A 23461-nucleotide genomic window follows, 5' to 3' on the forward strand; every position below is an offset into this window, starting at 1 on the left:
TCATCATTGTATTTTCTTCAAAGGATACACTATTTTATACACTTATTGTGTTTATTTGAGCATGAGAACACTAGACATAGAACAATAAAAGGAAAAAATGCATTTCAAAACATTTATGTTTACTAATGCAACTCATGTGGGGGTAGGATGAAGTCTATCCTTCTATCAGATTATGTAATTAAAATATATATGTATGATTATACTTGCAATATGTTGTAAAATATAAAGACAGACTATTATTTGTGAAAAATATAGTGCCCTTTTTGGTCTCAATTGCAACACTTTTTAAATATATTTATCGATATATACACATATTGTTTGTTTTTCAAGATGTTGTGGCTAAAACCAAATTCTATAACGGCACTGTTGGCTGACAGGCAGCGTTTTTAATGACCAGCCACACTGGTCGGTGACTCTCTAAAGTTACTGGCCAACCAGGATTTCCACAAGACAATTGTTTTGTTTTGGGGGTTTCCCCCCCCCCCCATCTTTAGCTCGCTGTTTTTATCTCTTCTAACTTCGGAGCGGTCAGTGTGGTTACCGGTTATTTTCGATATTGAACAAACCCTGATGAACTCTGACATGAACGCAACATTTGCTTCCTTCGAAAACACCGGCCACTCAGTGGGATAGGGGCTGAAGTCTTGTTTTTCCCATTCGATGTGGCCTTTGTCCCTTTCTCATATTTTCTGAATGCCTGGTGAGATTTCCATTTGGAGAATGCAACTGAGCAAGACTACAGGCAAATGACTCACTGAATAGTTAACGACTGTGCCGGGTCCGTGCTGGGTCTCCACGATAGCGGCGCTTTTGTTCTACATACCGTCAACATACTCTGTGCGTCATGCGAACACAGCAGCTCTTAATCTTTACAAATGTCATCCACTGTTCCGCCATTGTATTTGTTATTCCGCTTATTTGTCTATTCGTCATGGATTATTCAACAATGATAGAATATTTATTGGCAGACATCTCACTCTTGGCAAAACGGACCATCAGAAAAGCAGAGCAATTGGAATTTTACATGCCATGCAACACATTTGACTTTGATGTTTGCCATATGTGAACATGCTGAATAATGTGTGTGTCCGCTCAGCTGGCAATGAGGTCTCCTGCCACAGTGTGACTACACGAGTCTGACTGAGGCAATCGAAAATGTGATTGCAGAGGTGTAAGTTTTAATGAAGAACTCAGCGAAGTTCTGTTCGGGGTATCAATTAAAATGGGACATCTGCTGACAAGCGAGGGCTCCCAGCCCTGGCAATTAGCGGCTATAAACCTTCGATGTCTCTGGTCCTCCTCGGCATTCGGGTCCTTGCCGTGCTTTCAGGAATTTCTCTGTGATAGTGAGAGGCTCCGTGCCTTCAGTGATCTCAGTCCAACGCGATCAAATGAGATCCACTATAAGCACCTTAATGCTATGCAGATTCCTGCAATGATCTATCTTTAATACATGCCTACATATCGTCTCGATTCCAGATTCTAGAGTCCCCTCAGCCCCCACCGAAGGTGTCAGACTCCAGCTCACAATTACTGTGCTGTTCCTATATGCAGCGTTTCTATCTTTAATTGCTTCCTGCCTTGTCAAAAACATGAGGCAAGGAGCTGCATGTGACCTCATTACTGTTGAGCTTCTCAAAAAAAGGAAATCCCGCTTCTTAAGTGTTATTCCTGTTCACTCCATGGCCCCCTTTTTTTCAGGGCCGTCTTCCTACTTTTCTACTGATGGTTTGAACCGATAGACAAACTCCGCTTGTGTGTGTGTTCTTCTTGTAAGTACGTCAACGTGCAGTCTCGTGCACCCAAGCAGAAAGAAGGCTCTCATTAGTCTTTGTGATTCATTTTATTTTTTTCACGCCAGTGATTTATCTGCTTTGCCACAGAGGTCTCAGCTCTATGTGTAATTCAATTCCAACAAACCTCATGGTTCTGCCTTTGCCACGTGTGCATATATACGGTAAGCACAGGCCGCACGTGCTGTGTAGGCTCCCAGTGGAGTGACCTTGTGGGTACAGCAACACAATAAGCGGTCAATTCCTTGTCCCATAAAAGGATCTGCTTGTCTGTTCACTTTGTTTTATCTTCATTTTATGCATTGTTTGCTAAGTAGAGCCTTAGAGCCCCCCAGTGGACTTTTTAAGAAATGCCAACTTGTCCACACTCTTGGGTGGAAAAGACCCAGATGCAGTTTTAAATGTACAGTACAAGCCAAGTATTTGTGCTAAATCCACGGAGAAAGAGATTTCCCCAGCTCTGCCTCTGGTGAATCTTCAAACCTGCTTTTCAACTGGATTGCTCTTAAGAGGTAAAATAAAAGTCCTTATCATCTCCCAAGTAGCAAGTAACCAATTATACACGACCGTTATCTACAATGTCACAGCCGCCTGAATCTTCGCCACAGGGTCAAGGATCCGGAATTGCATACAAAGACCAGCTGAAATTTCTTTTTATACTGTTGGATGTGTGCCCAGCAGTGCTTCCTTGGGCATCCCTGCTGCAGCTTCTTTATGGATGTCCTGATTTTTGTTTTTGTTTTTTTGTCCACTTCTCATGTGTCACACTGCAAGGTTCTCATACCATCAGACCAGTATGTGATGAATATGAATATTTTTCCAAATATGTTGCTGTTTACTCAGTATTCTGGAGGTCTGTGCCATCATCTGTGTTCAAGTTTGTCTCAGAGGTGTTTGATTGGGTTGTGGTCAGGAGTCTCACATGCTTTCACAACAAGCTCATCCAAGTTGTACATTTCTCTTCAAAGCGACTGCTGCTAACATTTGAATACATGGCAATATGCTTATTATTAAATATGATATAAATAACGTAGGGTGGCCCGGTGATCGAGTCGTTTGCGCATTGACCTCAAAGTGCAGTGGTCGTGGGTTCGATCCTGGCTCTTGCCTTCCAGTGTGGAGTTTGCATTTACGTCTGTGTAGATTCTTAATCATCCAGGTCGTGGTTGTCCGCAAGAGTTGAATCAGAGCAACTGGACTCTTATTGTTTGATGACTTTGTTGTATATTTGTTCTTGTTTTCCAAAGACAAGATTGACAATCCTGCTAATGGGCTAACAATTACGATATGTTGAATTATGAACCGAGCAGCAAAGTGGTCGACGGGTTAGCGCGTCGGCCTCACAGTGCAGAGGTGCAGGGTTCGATTCCTGTGTGGCGTTTTCATGTTCTCCCCGTGCGGCATGCGTTTTCTCCCAGACTCACTGAATAGTTAACGACTGTGCCGGATGGGTCTCCGCGATAGCGGCGCTTTTGTTCTACATACCATCTTGTCAACATACTCTGTGCGTCATGCGAACACAGCAGCTCTTAATCTTTACAAATGTCATCCACTGTTCCGCCATTGTATTTGTTATTCCGCTTATTTGTCTATTCGTCATGGATTATTCAACAATGATAGAATATTTATTGGCAGACATCTCACTCTTGGCAAAACGGACCATCAGAAAAGCAGAGCAATTGGAATTTTACATGCCATGCAACACATTTGACTTTGATGTTTGCCATATGTGAACATGCTGAATAATGTGTGTGTCCGCTCAGCTGGCAATGAGGTCTCCTGCCACAGTGTGACTACACGAGTCTGACTGAGGCAATCGAAAATGTGATTGCAGAGGTGTAAGTTTTAATGAAGAACTCAGCGAAGTTCTGTTCGGGGTATCAATTAAAATGGGACATCTGCTGACAAGCGAGGGCTCCCAGCCCTGGCAATTAGCGGCTATAAACCTTCGATGTCTCTGGTCCTCCTCGGCATTCGGGTCCTTGCCGTGCTTTCAGGAATTTCTCTGTGATAGTGAGAGGCTCCGTGCCTTCAGTGATCTCAGTCCAACGCGATCAAATGAGATCCACTATCAGCACCTTAATGCTATGCAGATTCCTGCAATGATCTATCTTTAATACATGCCTACATATCGTCTCGATTCCAGATTCTAGAGTCCCCTCAGCCCCCACCGAAGGTGTCAGACTCCAGCTCACAATTACTGTGCTGTTCTTATATGCAGCGTTTCTATCTTTAATTGCTTCCTGCCTTGTCAAAAACATGAGGCAAGGAGCTGCATGTGACCTCATTACTGTTGAGCTTCTCAAAAAAAAGAAATCCCGCTTCATAAGTGTTATTCCTGTTCACTCCATGGCCCCCTTTTTTTCAGGGCCGTCTTCCTACTTTTCTACTGATGGTTTGAACCGATAGACAAACTCCGCTTGTGTGTGTGTTCTTCTTGTAAGTACGTCAACGTGCAGTCTCGTGCACCCAAGCAGAAAGAAGGCTCTCATTAGTCTTTGTGATTCATTTTATTTTTTTCACGCCAGTGATTTATCTGCTTTGCCACAGAGGTCTCAGCTCTATGTGTAATTCAATTCCAACAAACCTCATGGTTCTGCCTTTGCCACGTGTGCATATATACGGTAAGCACAGGCCGCACGTGCTGTGTAGGCTCCCAGTGGAGTGACCTTGTGGGTACAGCAACACAATAAGCGGTCAATTCCTTGTCCCATAAAAGGATCTGCTTGTCTGCATGTTCACTTTGTTTTATCTTCTTTTTATGCATTGTTTGCTAAGGAGAGCCTTAGAGCCCCCCAGTGGACTTTTTAAGAAATTCACTTTGTTTTATCTTCATTTTATGCATTGTTTGCTAAGTAGAGCCTTAGAGCCCCCCAGTGGACTTTTTAAGAAATGCCAACTTGTCCACACTCTTGGGTGGAAAAGACCCAGATGCAGTTTTAAATGTACAGTACAAGCCAAGTATTTGTGCTAAATCCACGGAGAAAGAGATTTCCCCAGCTCTGCCTCTGGTGAATCTTCAAACCTGCTTTTCAACTGGATTGCTCTTAAGAGGTAAAATAAAAGTCCTTATCATCTCCCAAGTAGCAAGTAACCAATTATACACGACCGTTATCTACAATGTCACAGCCGCCTGAATCTTCGCCACAGGGTCAAGGATCCGGAATTGCATACAAAGACCAGCTGAAATTTCTTTTTATACTGTTGGATGTGTGCCCAGCAGTGCTTGCTTGGGCATCCCTGCTGCAGCTTCTTTATGGATGTCCTGATTTTTGTTTTTGTTTTTTTGTCCACTTCTCATGTGTCACACTGCAAGGTTCTCATACCATCAGACCAGTATGTGATGAATATGAATATTTTTCCAAATATGTTGCTGTTTACTCAGTATTCTGGAGGTCTGTGCCATCATCTGTGTTCAAGTTTGTCTCAGAGGTGTTTGATTGGGTTGTGGTCAGGAGTCTCACATGCTTTCACAACAAGCTCATCCAAGTTGTACATTTCTCTTCAAAGCGACTGCTGCTAACATTTGAATACATGGCAATATGCTTATTATTAAATATGATATAAATAACGTAGGGTGGCCCGGTGATCGAGTGGTTAGCGCATTGACCTCAAAGTGCAGTGGTCGTGGGTTCGATCCTGGCTCTTGCCTTCCAGTGTGGAGTTTGCATTTACGTCTGTGTAGATTCTTAATCATCCAGGTCGTGGTTGTCCGCAAGAGTTGAATCAGAGCAACTGGACTCTTATTGTTTGATGACTTTGTTGTATATTTGTTCTTGTTTTCCAAAGACAAGATTGACAATCCTGCTAATGGGCTAACAATTACGATATGTTGAATTATGAACCGGGCAGCAAAGTGGTCGACGGGTTAGCGCGTCGGCCTCACAGTGCAGAGGTGCAGGGTTCGATTCCTGTGTGGCGTTTTCATGTTCTCCCCGTGCGGCATGCGTTTTCTCCGGGTACTCCGGTTTCCTCCCACATTCCAAAAACATGCATGACAGGTTAATGGAACACTCTTGTCTGTATTTTCCCTAGGCGTGAGTGTGAGCGTGGATGGTTGTCCGTCTGTGTGTGCCCTACGATTGGCTGGCAACCGGTTCAGGGTGTCCCCCACCTACTGCCCGAAGACAGCTGGGAGAGCCACCACACCCCCCGTGACCGTTGTGAGGATGAAGTGGAACGAAAAATGAATGGATGGATGGATTACTCATGTATAACACAATAATCTTTGAATAATGGGTAAAATAACTCCAATTTGTAACATAATCTACTATTACTAAAAACGAAGACCATTTTATACAATCAAAGTGTAGTGCCATAAAATGTGCATGTAATCCGCACCCACTAATCTTTTCTTTTCTTCTTTTTGAAAAGGAGCTTTGTTGGCAAATAAGACATATTGTAAAAGAGTGAGCCACCCCCTGCAGCATGCATGCCAATTCAAAACTCATATACCCGTGCAAGTATCTGTTAGCCCTTCTATGGCATTTCCCATTGTCATTGGTAGCAAAGCTGTGTTGGAGGTATTTTGAATTAATATTTGCCCAAATCAACAGCTTGAATCAAGGTCACTTGGCTTCTTATTTGGAGACTATCTGCTGAACGAAACCCTGCACATTCTGGGAGAGCAGAATAGACGGAAAAGAAAACCAGCCAGCCTACTGTCAGTGATAAACCCATGTGGAAACAGCACCAAATACCACAGAAGCAGAAATACTGCTCACGCCTCAACAAAATATGAAAACAAAAACAGGTTGAGAATCTTGGCATTCTGGTGTTTCATTGGTCGAGTGCCTTCAATTTAAAAGCTGCATCAAAGGCATTACATTGTATTTTCTTCATGATGAGGGTGTACACTTGAGCGGGGCATTTCTGAGTACCGATCTGAATGTTTCAACGTATGCAGGTTTAAAAAGTTAATTGGAAAATTTTATTAATATTCACGCCTCTATCAATGAGGATAGAAGATCGCGTCATGTGAAATGCCCTGGCACTCGAGGTAAATGGCAACCTTACTGAAAGAAGGGATTCAGGACAAGCCTGGGCCAGTCGGAACTATATTTTGGAGATGATTTTAAGTCTGCTCTTATCTGCCCCCCTAAGGCCAAAACGGGATGATGTTTCCGCTGGGGGGGATCGTGGAATGCTCTCCAAAAGCAGGATGGGCCTTGGCTCTAGTGTAAAAAGGCCTCATGTGTCGAATTAGAACGGAACAGGACGAATGAGGCAGTGCTGCATGCCTCATCGGGGCTCTTCCATCCTGAATGCGTTGGAGAATAAAAAATTCAAACTATCAACGATTCTCCTGTCCCCTGTCGTCCCACAGGAAGTCCCGTCAACCTGACGTGCAGAGCGTTCTTTGGGTACAGTGGTGATGTCAGCCCACTCATTTACTGGATGAAGGCGGAGAAGTTTATTGAGGATCTGGATGAGGAGCGGGTACGGGAGAGTGACATCAAGTAAGTCCTTTCGTGCCAAGTCTTCATAAAGTAACACAATGAAATGGCATGTACAGCTTGGTACGTTCCATGAGACAGATGATTGACTGAAATAGGAGTTAGTGAGTGGAGAGCAAACAAGTTGGAAACATCGGGAAAAGAAGCAAATGAAATGACACAGACTCTGACATTTCGTTTGTGAGAACAGCAGCTTAGTTGGAGACGTTTCCATGGAGGACTCCCTTAATTTCATTTTCAACCTGATAAAGCAGTGAAAAGGGAAACAGAGTGGTCCATGTAAAGTTGGAATGCACTATCTTAGACAAATGCTGCCAAATGAAAAGGTTAACTCTGAGCAGTATGACAAGGCTGGGAGGAGGAGTTGGTGTCCTAGTCGGTGACTTGGCATTTGCAGATGTCTCTCCGCGTGCTAGCATGCTCTCAGCACAACTCTATTCTCATGAAAGACACTGGGCCAATTTGAGTCTACAGCAGGGGTCTCAAACTCACGGCCACACTTTTTAAGTAGCTGCAGCTGAACTTTCGTCGTGTCAATTTTATCAGTGATCATTGCAGCCCAGGTACAACGTGCCAAAGAGTGTAGTGGTTGTATTGCCCCTTAAATTGAGTCCCAAGGTCCATTGCAGAAAAGAACTACAAGCATGGCTGACTTGTAAGCAGAGGAAATTCTGGCAATTGGCTTTGACAGTGGTACCTTTCTCGACAACTGCCAACAGCTTGGAGATTTTTTTTTTCATTTACTGATCCGCCTACACATCATTACACAAAGCAAGGATGGACACACCAAATTAGTTTCTTTGACTGGATTCAAGAAAAACAAAAGTTTGGATTGCTTTCTTGTCTTCTTGTCTTGAAAGGTTTTTGCTGTCTTGGAAAACATCAAAACCGACCACAGATTATTGCGAAGCAGTTAGTGAGCAAGCAACTCGCAGGATTACTCCACAATGTTAAGGGTTTAGACATCATGTCCTCTTGGCGTTTTTCAGTAGCATCTAGAGCTGGATGATGTTTTTCTATCGTATCGATATCTAGATATGAACATTCAAGGTATTAATATTGAAGATTAAGACAATACCAGCCATGTGGACTTTCCACACTCGCGCTGCCAACCAGTCACATACCTCCTATCAAGTTTGACATTGAAAGACAGATAAAGCTAGCCAATAACAATCATCTGATGAAGGGCAGAGTAAAAAGATTCCGTCTCGCAAGCGAGGGAGGCACTGCCATGCGCATCAAGCCAAAAGATATCTCGTATACAGTATATGTTACACATACAGTGCATTGTGTTTTACAACAATACTTAACCTTATTTATATTTTCACATGTACCAGCGGATAATACGGCAAAGCTTGTGATAAAAACGTACAATCAATCCACGCTTTGCCCGTCCATTCAATTGGGAGCAAGTCTTGCCTTTAAATATAGCCACACTTTCCTCATGATTATAGCCCATATCGTATTTCTGCAGCAACCCGTGTGTTACTTGGTTGACGTTATCTTTTTGCGGATTGAAAAAAAGTTTTATAATTCAATATATCGTATGGCAAGCCTCAAAACGTGATACAGGCTGGCACAGTTTACATCGCCCAGTGTGCGGCGGTCAACTATTATTTTTTGTGACGGTCCGTTCCAACTCGGTTTTGGAAGCATCGTACCCTATGCGCCAGGCCTTAGCACTAAAACTACATAATGCGTCCAGCCAGACATGCATGGACAAATTAGCATATAAACACATATAAACTGATGTAGTTAAAACACTTAGAAGAACTTAGAAGAACACACACACACACACACACACACACACACACACACACACACACACACACACACACAAACAAATACTTCTGCTTAGCATGAAATTATTCATCATTAAAGCACAGTTGCAATAACATGTGAATTTCTTTTTTAAAATTAATTACTGACTTGGTTAATGTTGATGACTGTCAGTCACTTCTAATTAAAAACTGCACTTCCTACATCGTCATGGATTGATATTGTGCTCTTTTAAAAAAAAAAAAAATAGTCTGTCTTCACTGAACCCATCGTAATATTGTGTCATGATTGAGATCCGGCATGAATATCGAGGTATGAAATTTTGTCCATTTCGTGTCATCGGCGTTCCCCATCTTACAGTTCATCTAATTGTTAGACATTGAATATCAGGTATAAACAGCTAATGCAGAGTTTTGAAAATAGTTCTAGAAAATCTTGTCATCACAAGATCTCTCCCCAACCAGTCTAAGACTAATTCTCAGGTCACAATTTATTGATTTTCGGATGTGCACACATTTTCTCAAGGAAGACATTTTTGGGCATGAGGAAAATCTATATCTTATTAGAGACGCAACACTGTGCTTGTGACTTTCTGAACCCCAACAGTGCGGACTGATTGTTTTCCAAAGGTGTTTCTGGTATTTCAGAATTGTTCTTGAGCAACAATATTCACAGTACAGTTTTGAGTATAAAAGGCACATTATCAGATGTACAAAGACTTCTATGTTTACATCTTATCACCGACAACAATAAGAAGCCGCTTTGAAATGCCCATCGCTGTGGGAAATAAATACTGTATCTCTGAACAAGAACTTTTTATTTTGCGCAAAAAAAAAAAAATGTATTCATGAATGTGGTTGTGTTGCACTTTGATCTTTCTGTCATGCGCAGCAAAGATGCGTCGATTGTTGATTCATCTGCCGCGCTTGATTTCAAGCACAATCCGGCAGAATTGTTGCATTCACATCAGGAATGAACTTGTTTTGACTTTACCTGATTTTCAGAGGCCTTAATTTATCCGACCTTACATCGGGCTCTCTGCTCTGCTTCAGGACAATACATGAGCACTTGGGCGAGCAAGAGGTCTCTATCTCGCTTACCATCGACTCCCTGGAGGAGAGCGACCTGGGAAACTACACCTGCTACGTGGAAAATGGCAATGGTCGACGACAGGCAAACATCCAGATCGTCAAGAAAGGTAGCGCTTTTTGAATGCGGCGAATCCAGACAGTGGAATTTAAGGGCCTTGATTCAAAGTTGTGATGTGTGTGAGGCATTCGAGGTGGCCTTCACTCTGACAACAGAATGTCTTGCAAGAATTGAGCAAGCACAATGAATTTTGACTGCTCGTTTCTCGCGTCGGGGAGAGACAAGCTAGATTAAGACATAGTGCCAGAAAAGCCGCTCCACTGATAAGCAGTGACCTCTTGTGATGCTCGATTCCACCTTTGATCATTCAGTATTTCATTTCTGACTCCTCTTTTAATCGTTTCCCTCATTTTGAAAGCAAACCTTGCATTCTGACAAGCAGTGGTACTTCGAATTATGCTGAACAGCACTTTTATGTCAAGGTTATTATTTTAAAGTGTAATCTATAGTTGCCCCCCCCCCCGAATAATTGTTCAATACGCAGTTTGAAAAATACACTTTGAAATTTGCGCACAAACCCGGCCGGTGTTTGAACCACTGTCATGCATAACGTCACACATCATCTCGAAAATTAAGCACCATTTAGTTGCTATGCTGAGCGACTCATCTCCCAAGCATTAAACCCACAAGAGAATGTTGCACTTTATGGAACATTACATGTGCGCTGAATAAATAATGTCATGTGATGTTTAATATTACTGTTGAAAAAAAATTGAAGTGTCAACAAAAATGAGGCCAAACAAACATCATGAAATTGATGCTGACTCCGCTGTATTTTATGATTCTTATTTATATATATTATAATATTTATATATAAATTAGCTCAACAGCATTTCTATTCAGTCAAGCTCTACGCTTTAGTCAGAGCTTTGACTCTAAGTCAGGGGTCGGCAACCCGCGGCTCCCGAGTCGCATGCGGCTCTTGAGCCCCCCCTAGTGGCTCCATGGAGCTTTAAAAATTTTGGGGACAATGGAAAAAGATGAGGGAGTGAAAATATTTTTTTTGTTTGAAATTGGTTTCCGTAGGAGTATGAACATTTTCCAATGCTGTAAAAATGTGTCAAATAAATATTACATTTTAACATTTCTGTCAACGAAGATTTGCGTCATAGCCTGCGACACACTTTTCTATGAGTAGGGCGGGATGCCAGGCAGGTGGCTGTTCTAAGAAGGAACGGCGTTTCAAGTCCAATTCACCGAGGGAACTGGCAAAGAATGGCAATCTGATGGACCGAGAGAAGCATTTTAAAACGGTACACGTCAGTTACGAAAGTTAACACGCTGCAAAAGTCCGTCGCATGCCTCGTTCATCTCAGGGGCTGTTATGGCTGTTGCTCATTATGGCATGCTTGTGGAAGTGTGTGCGTGTGCGGTCACGGGTTGATCGCGGGAGGCTGGTTGATCGAAAAATAGAGCTTTGGTCAAAAAAGGTTGCACCGCAGGGAAAAAAAAACGTTTAATCAGGAAGGCTCATTTTGATAGTAGGCTAATATAGCTAATATAGATACATACAGCGTGCGTTGCCTTCTTTCAAAGGCTTTTCATTTGTTGCGACACATTTGTTTTTTGTTTTTTTGGTCCAATATGGCTCTTTCAACATTTTGGGTTGCCGACCCCTGCTCTAAGTTCCACTCTATTGACTCTAAGAAGGGAAAAAAAACAATAAAGATCTTTTCCTCAGGCAGGCGAGAGAGTGGCTCTCCTACCTTGTAATGTCTTTTTTTGTTTGTTTGTTTTGGTACGCAGAATAAGCCGCTTTTTGTTTTTTGAGGAAGGAACCTTCCCTTTTTTTCACACCCCAGCTCTCTACTGTTGACTGTGGATGAGACTTGAGTGTAACTGTAAATTGCAGACAGTACGCATGCATCTCTGTCAGTGGCGATTGCTCTCGGACTGCAAGGGAAGCTCAGCTTCCCCTAAAATGTCAAAGAATAAGTGATCAAATATATGAATGTAAATTTCATTGTGTGTACATGTCATTGACTAAATATGCGCTACAACATGCTCAACTTTTGTTCCGAATCAGCTTCTTCTTACTGGTTACGACGCGACTCCCTTCTCATTCATTCCCGCAGCTTCGCTGTGCTTTAAACGGTGGACGCTGAGCATCCGCTCAGCGTCGACTGCCCGGACGCCGAGCGTCTCGAGAGTTCAGGGTAGGTTGTCCCAATGCGTTGAACGGAGACGAGTCATTGGATACAAGCTGGTTTTTGTCCCGCCCACGGACCCTCGGCGTCTCTGGGACTGGATGGCAGTGGGCGGGTACCGGACGCTCAGTTTTTCTGCATCAGATTCGATGATCTGTCTGAGCCTGTGTTCCATTTTGATTGACATCGAAATGAGCCAATCACTGATCTTTTAGTGTAGGCATCTGTGGTAGCACTTTCAATTCTCATTCTGTTCTAAATTGAACTGGAGACGACTTCTAATCATCTTAGCGACACTCTGTTGAAAACAATAAGCGACGAATTAATCTTTTGTTACTGGTGGGTTTTATTGTAGTTGCTGTAGGTGTAGGACACTAGTTAAGTTCCTGGAAAAGACGCCTTGGTGGTATGACAGGGTTACAGATAATATTCTTGAAAAGGAACGGAGAGTAGAATTCACGTTTATATAAACTGACACATTTTATGATGTCGGCCAAAATTGAGCTTCCCCTCCTTGACAGACCAGCATCTGCCACTGATCTCTGTTCCGCGCACATTCGGCGTTCAAGCCACTTAAACTGCGTTCAGACTGCAGGCGCATCTGATTCAAATCAGATTCCTCCTCAAATACGATTTTTAGGGCTGACTGTCCACACTGTTTTTAGCAAGTGTCAAAATAGGATTTGGCCTCGTTCACATTCTTAAACCATCTGGCAGGTTTGCTGGAGCAAGCAACAGCAAAACAGAAGCATCGTCAAGCATGTGTAGTGTTTGACATCATATAATTGCGACAGCGGCAACTACTTTCATAAATGGACTTGTTTCCAGACAAGTCCTCGAGGTTTGCTGGTTCGGCGCTATTTCCAGACAGACCGATAAGGCAATACGTTTCCTCTTGTGTCCAGGGGCTGCTGTTTTCAATTTCTTTGATGTGCTCCATTGTTTTTTTTTTGCTTTTTTTAAACACTGCTACTCTCTGCTGTGGTGCATATCGGGTCATGTGTCGCGCAGAGTAACGACAGTAAACGACTGAAAAGCAATTGGTGTGTTTGGAGCTGTTCAGACTGGGATGCATCATGTCCAAATCAGATATGAAAGTACCGTCCAAATGTGGCTTCAATCCATTTCGCAAAAATCTGATTTTGTGTGCTTTGTAACTGTTCAGACTACCAAAGAGCCATCCAGTTTGAATCTAGATGGGCGAAAATTTGATTGTGCTTGGCAGTCTGATCAAGGCCTTTCTCTCCTCTGAGAGTGACATATGCACAAAACCAGAAGGATCCAAGTGGCGGCCTCTGCAATTTCACTCTATTTGGCCTGCTTCTTGTAAGGAGCTCATCTGTTTTTGTGGTAGTGTGGATGCTAGGCAAGCTATTGGCCTCACACACTTTTTTAAGGGGGCCACTGGCTCCCCTTACTGTCTGGTGATATGAGGAGGCATGCAGTAAGTAGTCCCAGGAGTAGGAGCAGAAGAACTTCAGAGTAAGCGCTCAGAGTCAGCATTCCACTTTTCCTCGTCCGAGAACTGAATTAGTTCAGGATGCTTTGCAATGAGAAGTGAAGGCGGGGTGAGCAGACTTTGAAAGATCTTGCCAAGACAAATGTACACAACAATCTCTTGCCTGCAGCTTCACGAGGGATGCAGGGAGATTGAGCTGCCTGGAGCATCATTTCACCTTAGAAGAACACACACACACACACACACACACACACACACACACACACACACACACACACACTGAAGCACACAGCAGTGAACTTCACTGGCATGTCAATGAGAGCCTTTGTTTTCCGGCCTCGCTGTACAGTATTTGTCTCAGTGTGATGTGTCGTGGGCCAGGAGGCATTCAGGTACTGGAGATCAGACTTGTTTTACTTGAGGCTAAGCCTCACTCCCACCCGTTGATCTGCTAGGGCAGAGGTGTCCACACTTTTTCAACATGCAAGATACTTATCAAATGGCCACGTGCAAATGATGTACCAGTATCTACTTTATTAATTCACTTGTTTATTTACAAATAGACTTAGAATTATTTATAGCTACAATTTTTATTGATGTACAAAGGTACCTTGCATAACTGCATGAGCTATGTTGCACAGTACAACTTGTGTACATTTTCTGTCCTCACTGTACTTTCATGACTTGCCCTGAATGGATGGAGTCTGGACAGGAGCTCCGGATCGCAAGCCATGTGCACACCTTCCAACGGGCATTAGTCATGTTGGAACGGTACTTGGGCTTTTTTTTTTTTTTTTTTTTTTTTTTTTATCAATAGCCCAAAAATGCAACTCCACAGTTCCTTCCTTTTGCAAGACAGCAAGCTCCCCGGGCAAACCGGGCCGTGACGGCGTCAGCCGGATGTCCCACACCACCACACCAGCCACTGGAGGGCCTCAGACCTTGCGGTGGTGTTCGGGTGGGCAACTTCTGTGTCCCGCGGGCCTTTCTCCAACGCCGGACAAACCGCAAACGTGTGCCCGAATATATCGCCCACTTCCCCTAGGCCCGCCCACTCCGCAGGAAGTCTGAGACGCCCCACCACAGAGCTGACCATTAAAAAAAACCAAAAAACAAACTCTTCTTGTCACTCTGTATTGAAATACTTGGCTTACTTGTTCGGCAAATTATATTTATACTGTATTATTAAGTTTAAAGTAAAAATGGAAAACTGTGTCCTTGTACGGTCATACAACGCATATGAGACTGGCTCATATGTCAATCAAATGATAAATTTCACATCAATGGATGACAAGAGGAAGTCTACTCTATTTTTTTGAACTGATTTAATTTTTAACTCATTCAATGCCATTGACAGGCAGCTGTATCAATAGCATCAGACAGTGGTTGAGTTGACCGACTTCCCCTTTGCAAGCTCCTGGTAGTTCACGATCGACAAAATGGGTACCCCTATTCGAGTTTGATCTTTCACTCAGCCGGCTCCACTGCATACGTTGCTTTTTGTTCACCGTGACAGAAACAAATGGAAACAGCCTACTTTAGTTTGCGGCATTTGAATGAAAATTTTACCCTTATTAGTATATCACTCTAAAATAGCTTACCATTCCCTCCAACATCGATATTTATATCGCATTCTTATTGTGTTTGTTCAAAAATCAAAATTACACCGAATGTGCTCACAAGATCATGATCAATGCTTAGGTTGTTTTCAGGTAACGAACCCTAAATGGCTTTGTCTCTCTGCATTTGCCTTCACAGCTGAACTCATGTACACCGTGGAACTGGCCGGCGGTCTGGGGGCCATCCTGATCCTGCTCATCTGCCTGGTGACTCTGTACAAGTGTTACAGGATTGAACTCATGCTCTTCTACAGGAACCACTTCGGCAGTGAGGATCTAGATGGAGGTAAAGAGGAATTTTTGTAAGGCTACTTCCACAGGACCTGCATTTGTATCCTCGCTGCATCCAAGCGAACTATTTCTCAGCACACTGAGAAATAGTTCCAGAGTAAATAGTTGATGAGCAGTCATTTTTTTCGCACTTTCCTCAATGGCAACATAGGTTTGATGAGGCCTGTCTGCTGCGTTTTTGCCCTTTGTTCCCACTACGCGATACATGGTTCAGCTCATACATTTTTCACACTTGGAGGAAGCGATAAACACAGTCAGGCAAAAGAGGCACAGACCATCAGGCATGGGTTTGGCAAAGGTGGTGTCACTGTGAAAATCTCAATAGTGACAGCTTGTGTGCAGCCACAGCCCTCAAGAGAAAGGTTGTCATTGGAAATTATTTTTCAACACATTGTGTCATTGACAGTGTCTGTCGATTGCAGTGGCAAACAATTGACCTTTTGGATGACAGTCTGAATGCTCACTTTGACCCCATAGTGTTGTGGGTAATCGTGTGACCTGAGATGAATGTCAATCAAACATTCACAGGAAACTTTTGTGAAACGAGGCAACAAAACACCTTTTACAAAAGAGTGGCATCAAGGATTAAATTTCAGTTAGGACGGAAACATTTAATCGCTAATTGAGGATGCTAAGAAAACGACTTAATTACGGTGACACTGTATTGTATTGCCCCTGCTGCCAGGGTTGAGCAATAGCAGCTCCAGCGTTAGCAGCGCTCAAGGGCTTGCGAGAGCCGTCGGGTGACTTTTCAAAGGCAGTTTAATAGGCGTAAATGACTCGGCACACATTGATGCTGACAGCCTGATGCAGTTGCCGTTTCAACTGATCACTTTTTAACAAACCAGATTTACTAAAGTGTGTTGTTCTAGCCGGCAAAATTGCAATTATGTTTCTGACATCAGTTCGTTTCATCAAGCAAAATACAGTAATCCCTCATTTATCGCGGTTAATGGGGATCAAAACCACCCGCGATAAACGAAAATCTGCGAAGTCGCGTCCAATTAACATAAACAGGTAAAAAAAAAAAACGTTTTGTTTTTTTAAGTCCGCAAACGGTCCACAAGAAGCTGCAAAACAACAGCGAGTCACATAGAGCAACATATACAGTACTGTACTCCATGTATATTTTAAAAAAAAAAGCTTTTTTTTAGCTTTTTTGTTTGAAAAAATCCGCGATGCACTGAACCTGCGATAAACGAACCGCGAAGTAGCGAGGGATCACTGTATACAGGGAGACGTTTGTGCAAATTCTCAAATGTTTGTGGGAAGGGAAATAGTACGGAGCCCCTAAAGTGATGCGGAGGACAAAAAAAAGAAATGTTTCTCGTCCTAATGACAAAATATTATCCTCACATTGTCTTCTCTTAGTTGGTCAATGACATTATTTGGTATCGTCCCTGTTTTGAGGAAAGAGTGTAGGTCCTCTTCTGCTGCGTTTGTCTCACTGCACTGGAAGCAGGATGAAAGTCGACTACCCTTCACAGGAAGCTTGGTGACGCAAGTGAAATAGCTAAAGCTGGCGCTCGCAGGGAATGATGGTTCTCATTCGGACGAGAACGTTTTCTCATTAGAATGAGAAAGTTTCTCGGCCTAACGAGAAATATATTTCTTTTTTTTTCTCCATGTCACCTTAGGAGCTCTGTAAAATAGTGTGTTGTTATGCAGTTTAAATTATGTTGATTATGTAAAAATTAAAATCAGTTGGTTGTTCATTATTAGTTTGAAATGTGTTTTTGTCTTCTTTTTTGTAATTGCTCTTTAACCAAGCAAAAATGTATTTTTATTTGAATCGGAATAACCAATTATTCAATAGACTTTTCATTCGGATATCCGATTGCCAAAGTATTTGATGGCTGTAACGCTAACTTCAATTCAAACAAATATGGAATTAGTATAGTCAAAACTATTTTAAAAAAATCCCTATACTTCATTGGTAGTGTGTGCTTTCAGAGTTGAAGTATGCTTAGCGCCCATCAAACTTAATGGAGCCTGGAGACACGGCACATATTACGCCTACACCTCAGCTGGCGCTCACCACTACAAGTTCAGGAGTTCACTCTGTAACCGCGGGCTCTCGGTGCACTCGCATATACAGCACCCCACACCCTCAAACCTCTCCATTTCTAATGCAGCGAGTGCCAGTACTTATATGTCCGATGTAGTTCCTCAGAGTCAACTCTTGAGGATGCACAGCTGTTATGCTGGAGATACTTGAGACTGACTTCGACAGTAGCAATGCTATTCCTATTTGATTAATCTGGAAAGTAAATTATGTTGTTGTAGAATGTCAGAATGGAATGCACTAAATTTATCACATTTGTCAGGCAGTTGGCTTTTGGGTTATTATTGGCTGGCCTCCCCCAGGAAGTAGCATTAGAGCAACCCATTTTCGTCACGGGCCACATTTTAGTTACCGTTTCCCCTAGAGGGCCATTATGACAGAAATCATATCAGGAAGTCAAGAATAACATTGAAGTTACTGTAATGAGGTGCTTGGCAACAAGAAAATGCTGACCATCTCTCTCTTATTTTTTACATATGAGATATTTTTGGTACATATTTTAGCAAGCATCATGGAAGTTAGCATGTTTGATTTGCTTTCACGGGCCACAGAAAATGATGTGGCGGGCCAGATCTGCCCCCCGGGCCTTGACTTTGACACCTGTGCACAAGAGATTTGATGCGGCTGCTGTGGGGCGCACCATCTGAACAGTCTTCAGGAAGCAAGTTAGAACTGCCATGTCTGAAATATGAAACGTTCAAGTCTTTTAAACAACAAACTCATCTTAGATTTTTCAGCCAAAATGTGGATATTTTGCTGCAGATGAACCCAGAAAAATAAAGCACACCAGTTTTCGAGCAAGCACCCTGAGATCAAGTTTGAAGTTGTGGAGAAATGCATGTGGATGAGGAAGATAAGACCTATGGCATTCATCGTGGGACTGACTGAGTGTCTGTCAGCTGGATGCATGCGTGTACAAGTGCTGCAAGTACAACATTTTAGCAAGTTACCGCATTGCCTGGGTAGCCTTACGTTTTTATTCCACTTAAGGAAGGACGTAAAAATGAGTCAAGGAGCTGAAAAAACTGGAGCCATGTCAATTGTATCGCATTATCATAGTCAAAGGCTCATCAGCCCGTCTTCTAATAAGTGAGCTGAGAAAGAAAAGATGAAGGAAATAAAATCCCAGTTGTCCAGACAGCAGTCCTTTTTCTCACAGCTGACTCCAAAAATTGAAAGCAGCCACTGAAGTGTCTTTTCGGGTGAGCATTTCATTGTTACACAAGAGAAGTCCAAGACAAGAGAGATGATCACAAAAAAAAAATGGCTTTCATTGAAGCAGCTGTCTCGTTGTTCCGAGAGGTTAGAAAAAAACGAGAAATATTATCCTCAATTGAAACCCTGCGGTTACACAGCGCAGTAAAGCCATGACAGCGTCATTCGGCTCCACTTATTTTTTTCCCCACACGAACATTATTAAGTCCAAAAAATACCGTATCTGTTGATCATTTGGAAGTGTGCTCTAGGCTAGCTATTAGCCGCTTGTTGGTTCATAATTCATCCATCCATCCATTTTCCGATCCACTTTATGCTCACAAGGGTCGTGGAGGGTGATGGGGCCTATCCCAGCTGTCTTTGGGCAGTAGGCGGAGAACACCCTGAACTGGTTGCCAGCAAAATCGCAGGGCACACTCACACCTACAGACAATTTAGAGTATTCCATTAACCTGCCATGCATGTTTTGGGAATGTGGGAGGAAACTGAAGTACCCGGAGAAAACCCACGCAGGCACGGGAAGAACATGCAAACTCCACAGAGGAAAGCCGCAGGCACAATGGAACCCTGCACCCCTGCACTGTGAGCCAGACGCGCGAACCAGTCGGCCACCGGGCCGCCCGGTTCATAATTCAACATATCGTAATTGTTAGCCCATTAGCAGAATTGCCAGTCTTGTCTTTGGAAAACAAGAAAAAATATACAAAAAAGTCAACAAACAATAAGAGTCTAGTTGCTCTGATTCAACTCTTGCAGACCACCACGACCTGGATGATTGAAAATCTACACAGACCTCAATGAAAACACCAATTATCACAAGCACAATGGTATTTCTATTGTGACAGTTGTGATAGTGACACTTAACAAAAACTAAGGTGATAATATTCATATTGGGCTAACAATTTTTTTCATTAAAAAAATATATATGGCTCACATGTGTGTGCGTGCTTGTATTTGAGGGGCATGTGTGAGTGTGTTTTTGGGGCACCAAAGAGTCATATATTTTCAAATGATGCAGAGAGAGAGAGAGATTTGTGACAAAAGGCCTTGACAGATTTGTATGTGCATCTGCGCCTACAGAGAGCAAAGACTATGACGCCTACCTGTCCTACACGAAAGTAGACCCCGACCAGTGGAGCCAGGAGACTCGGGAGGAGGAGCGCTTTGCCCTGGAGATCCTGCCCGACATGCTGGAGAAGCATTATGGGTATAAACTCTTCATTCCAGACAGGGACTTGATCCCCACAGGAAGTAAGCTCTCCCTCCGTCACGATGCGTCAAATGTTGTGTGGCTTGGCGTCGCCGGTGTCTGCACAGTGGTACCGTGGCGTTTTCTTTTGCTACCTTGCTGTAGCAAAAGTGGCCCAGCAAGTTGTTTTGTCAGACATGAGCTCAGATGGATAGAGACCATGGAGGGCTCCTGGTTTCAACGGAGTTAAAACATTTATTGTCGGACATTGTTGATTTATAAAGTTGCACAAATGTAGGTTGAGATGTGAGGTGGTGTTTTTTTCTTAATATCTTTGTTATTGCTTTTGACTTTGGAGGGACTTTTTTTACCAGGGGATTTACCTGAATTCAAAATTATATGACTGCCAGGATGATGGTCAAGTTCCATTCGGAAAATGAGTTGCCAAAAAAAAAAAAAAAAGCATCATTTTGGCATAGCAATGTGAGTGGCAGGAAGCTGTACCTCAAATGATCAATCCCATCCATGGTCCCAATCCAGTTCTTACTCACCGCATGCTGCGCAGTTCACAAGCTCTTGGTGCATGTGCATGTTTTGAAACATTTCTCTGGAAGACCCCCATCAGGCCGCGCCCAACCCTTCAGGACTCCCCCGCCACCACCTCCATTACCCGCTTATGTCTGATGGACTCATCATGTCGATGACTTGGATGGCGTCATCATTGTACTTGCATCCACCTGTCGTCGCAGGCTCAGCACCATCACTAATTGTACTTGTCTAGGGCACCATTCCAAGGTCAGAAATTCTGACTCTGAATATGTCCTCAGTGTGAAGTGGCCCTAATATGGAGAAAATGGCTTATAAATGCAAGGAGTTTAGTAACTTTCTGTCATTGGATGCAATCCAATCACGAAAATTCCTTTCCAGTGTTCCCATGCCTATTGTGGAATTCAACTTTCCGCTGATACTTTTTACAGAACCCATCCTTGATTATTCATCGAAAACTTGCCTGTGTGCTCTAACAGGAAACTGTTTTTCTATTAAACAAGCCTCTGGCACCCTCTTGTGGCAACCTTCTCTCAAGCAACGATATTGAAGCGATCCATCTCAACTGAGATATTTTGGGAGCAAAGGAAGGAGCTAAGTTTAGCCGAGGAAGTTAGGAGAGAATCGTCTCCGCATACATGTGCTCTTTAGGTTCTTTATTTATTATTTTTAGTTCGTTATTTACTCACAAAATCATCAGTAAGGCATTTGTTTTTAAAGAGAATGCTGATAAAATTGACATTAAACTGTTTTGATATATTTAAGGTTTAAACTACTAATTTCGGCAAGAATAAATTTTATGAAAGCAATTAGTCACATTTTGTTACTATTCGCGGCAGGGCTCGCTTCCTCACCCCCCCCCCCCCACACACACACACACACACACCACACAAATAGTGAGGAATTACTCGATCCAACTGTATTTATACGCTATAGCGATTTCCCAACAGCTGCAGCTGTAACAAAGAACAAAACACACGAGATAAACATTAACAATAACACAAAGCACACCAACAAAATCTTTGGTCTCCATTCCGACACAACTTTGTTGTCTGAAGTGGTTATAGATGAAGGAGGAGCGAGCTGAAGTCTTCTTCCACCAATTGATCAGAGATGTGATCACAGTAGGCATGATGTCACACACGTCTGCTACAAGCTAAGTCTGAAAGTAAAAAAGCAACTGTTGTGTCCATCAGTGAGGAACATACACAGACAGAATGGTTCGATTCTCCAGTTCCAAAGTAGATTGTCTTCACTTGACTTTTCAAACACCTACTCCTCTCCTGCTCCTCGCTCCTTATCCTCAGAATTACTGCAGTCACTTGAATCACGGTATACTTGAGATAAATAACAGGGATGCCAGATTATTTTCAGTACAGGGTACTTGACACTCCTCTGCTTTTCTATGCTACCCATCCCATATTGAATCAAAACAGACCAATCGGCACACAACTGCCATGCCTTTGGTTGCAGGCAGTTTACGCCACAACACGGAGTTGCTTGGGTTGATTGCAAATGTATTCGTTACCTTTTCACTGTTGAATATTTATGTTTAGGTTTCACCAGCGATCATTTCCAGGATGACACCAGACTACTTAGAGGTACTTTCTTTCTCTTTGTGTCAACACAGCAAGATCAAATATGTTGGATGTGCACAGCTGCAAGAAATCCAACTTTTTTGACTAAAACTGTTTCGATGCAATCAACTTGGACTCCTCACTGTCGCCCAAGGATCTGTTTAAGCATACTAACCTCGGAGTACTCTATTTTGTTCGGCATTAACACTGTAATTCAAGTTCTCACTGAGAATGCTAATACGACTGCCAAATGCCAAATTAATGTGGGTTTGACTTACATAAGTGGTGCTCACTGACAATACACATTTTGTACGAGAAGCATAGAAACCACCGAAATAATTGCTGACATAAATGAGCAACAAAGTCCAATTTTGCTTCACGTTGTTTATTAGTGTTGTTTCACTCGAGTGCCTCCAACAAATGCTGCAAAAGTTTACATTCCGACGACAGTTTCACCAGAGACCATCAACAAATTTCAGGTGTCAAAAGTATTCATGTTCATTACTCAAGCAGAAGTAGAAATATTAGGATAGACTTTAGTAGCAAAACAAATGGACTTAAGTTTCCCTTGCTGGATGCTGGTCACCGGGGCCTCCCTCTGGAGCCAGCCCTGGAGGCGGGGCTCGTTGGCGAGCGCCTGGTGGCCGGGCCTACACCCATGGGGCCCGGCCGGGCTCAGCCCAAAGAGACAACGTGGGTCCCCCTTCTCATGGGCTCACCACCCATGGGAGGGGCCAAAGGAGTCGGGTGCAGTGTGAGCTGGGCGGCAGCCAAAGGCGAGGACCCTGGCGGTCTGATCCTCAGCTACAGAAGCTAGCTCTAGGTTCATGGAATGTCACCTCTCTTGCAGAGAAGGAGCCCGAGCTAGTGTGCAAAGTAGAGGCGTTCCGACTGGATATAGTCAGACTTGCCTCCACACACAGCCTGGGTTCTGGTACCATTCTCTCGAGAGGGGTTGGAGTCTCTTCCACTCTGGAGTTGCCCACGGTGAGAGGTGCAGAGCAGGTGTGGGCATACTCATTGCCCCACCGGCTCAGTGCCTGCACATTGGGGTTCACAAAAAAATTAATAAATAAAGGCCATCATGACTAAAACTTCTACTTGTTTCACTTGTGTATATGGCCATTACAAATTAACGCATTTAAGAGGACTACAATGCAAATTACATTTAAGAGC

General features: G+C 43.1%; 1 protein-coding gene across 2 annotated transcripts in view; it reads left to right on the forward strand.

The window, feature by feature from the left end:
- Positions 1–23461, forward strand: part of LOC109520915 (interleukin-1 receptor accessory protein-like 1) — a 222431-nt gene that overhangs the window by 195468 nt on the left and 3502 nt on the right. The window contains exons 7-11 of one of the 2 annotated variants that reach the window (XM_019878514.1): positions 7120–7252; positions 10081–10226; positions 15542–15688; positions 20054–20224; positions 22265–22309. In XM_019878514.1, coding sequence (XP_019734073.1) covers positions 7120–7252; positions 10081–10226; positions 15542–15688; positions 20054–20224; positions 22265–22309 — 642 coding nt within the window. The remainder of the gene's footprint in view (positions 1–7119; positions 7253–10080; positions 10227–15541; positions 15689–20053; positions 20225–22264; positions 22310–23461) is intronic. The other variant, XM_019878515.1, reaches the window with a different exon arrangement.

Source organism: Hippocampus comes, unplaced genomic scaffold (genome assembly GCF_001891065.2).
Source record: "Hippocampus comes isolate QL1 unplaced genomic scaffold, H_comes_QL1_v1.1 scaffold345, whole genome shotgun sequence".
Taxonomy (NCBI): Eukaryota; Metazoa; Chordata; class Actinopteri; order Syngnathiformes; family Syngnathidae; genus Hippocampus; species Hippocampus comes.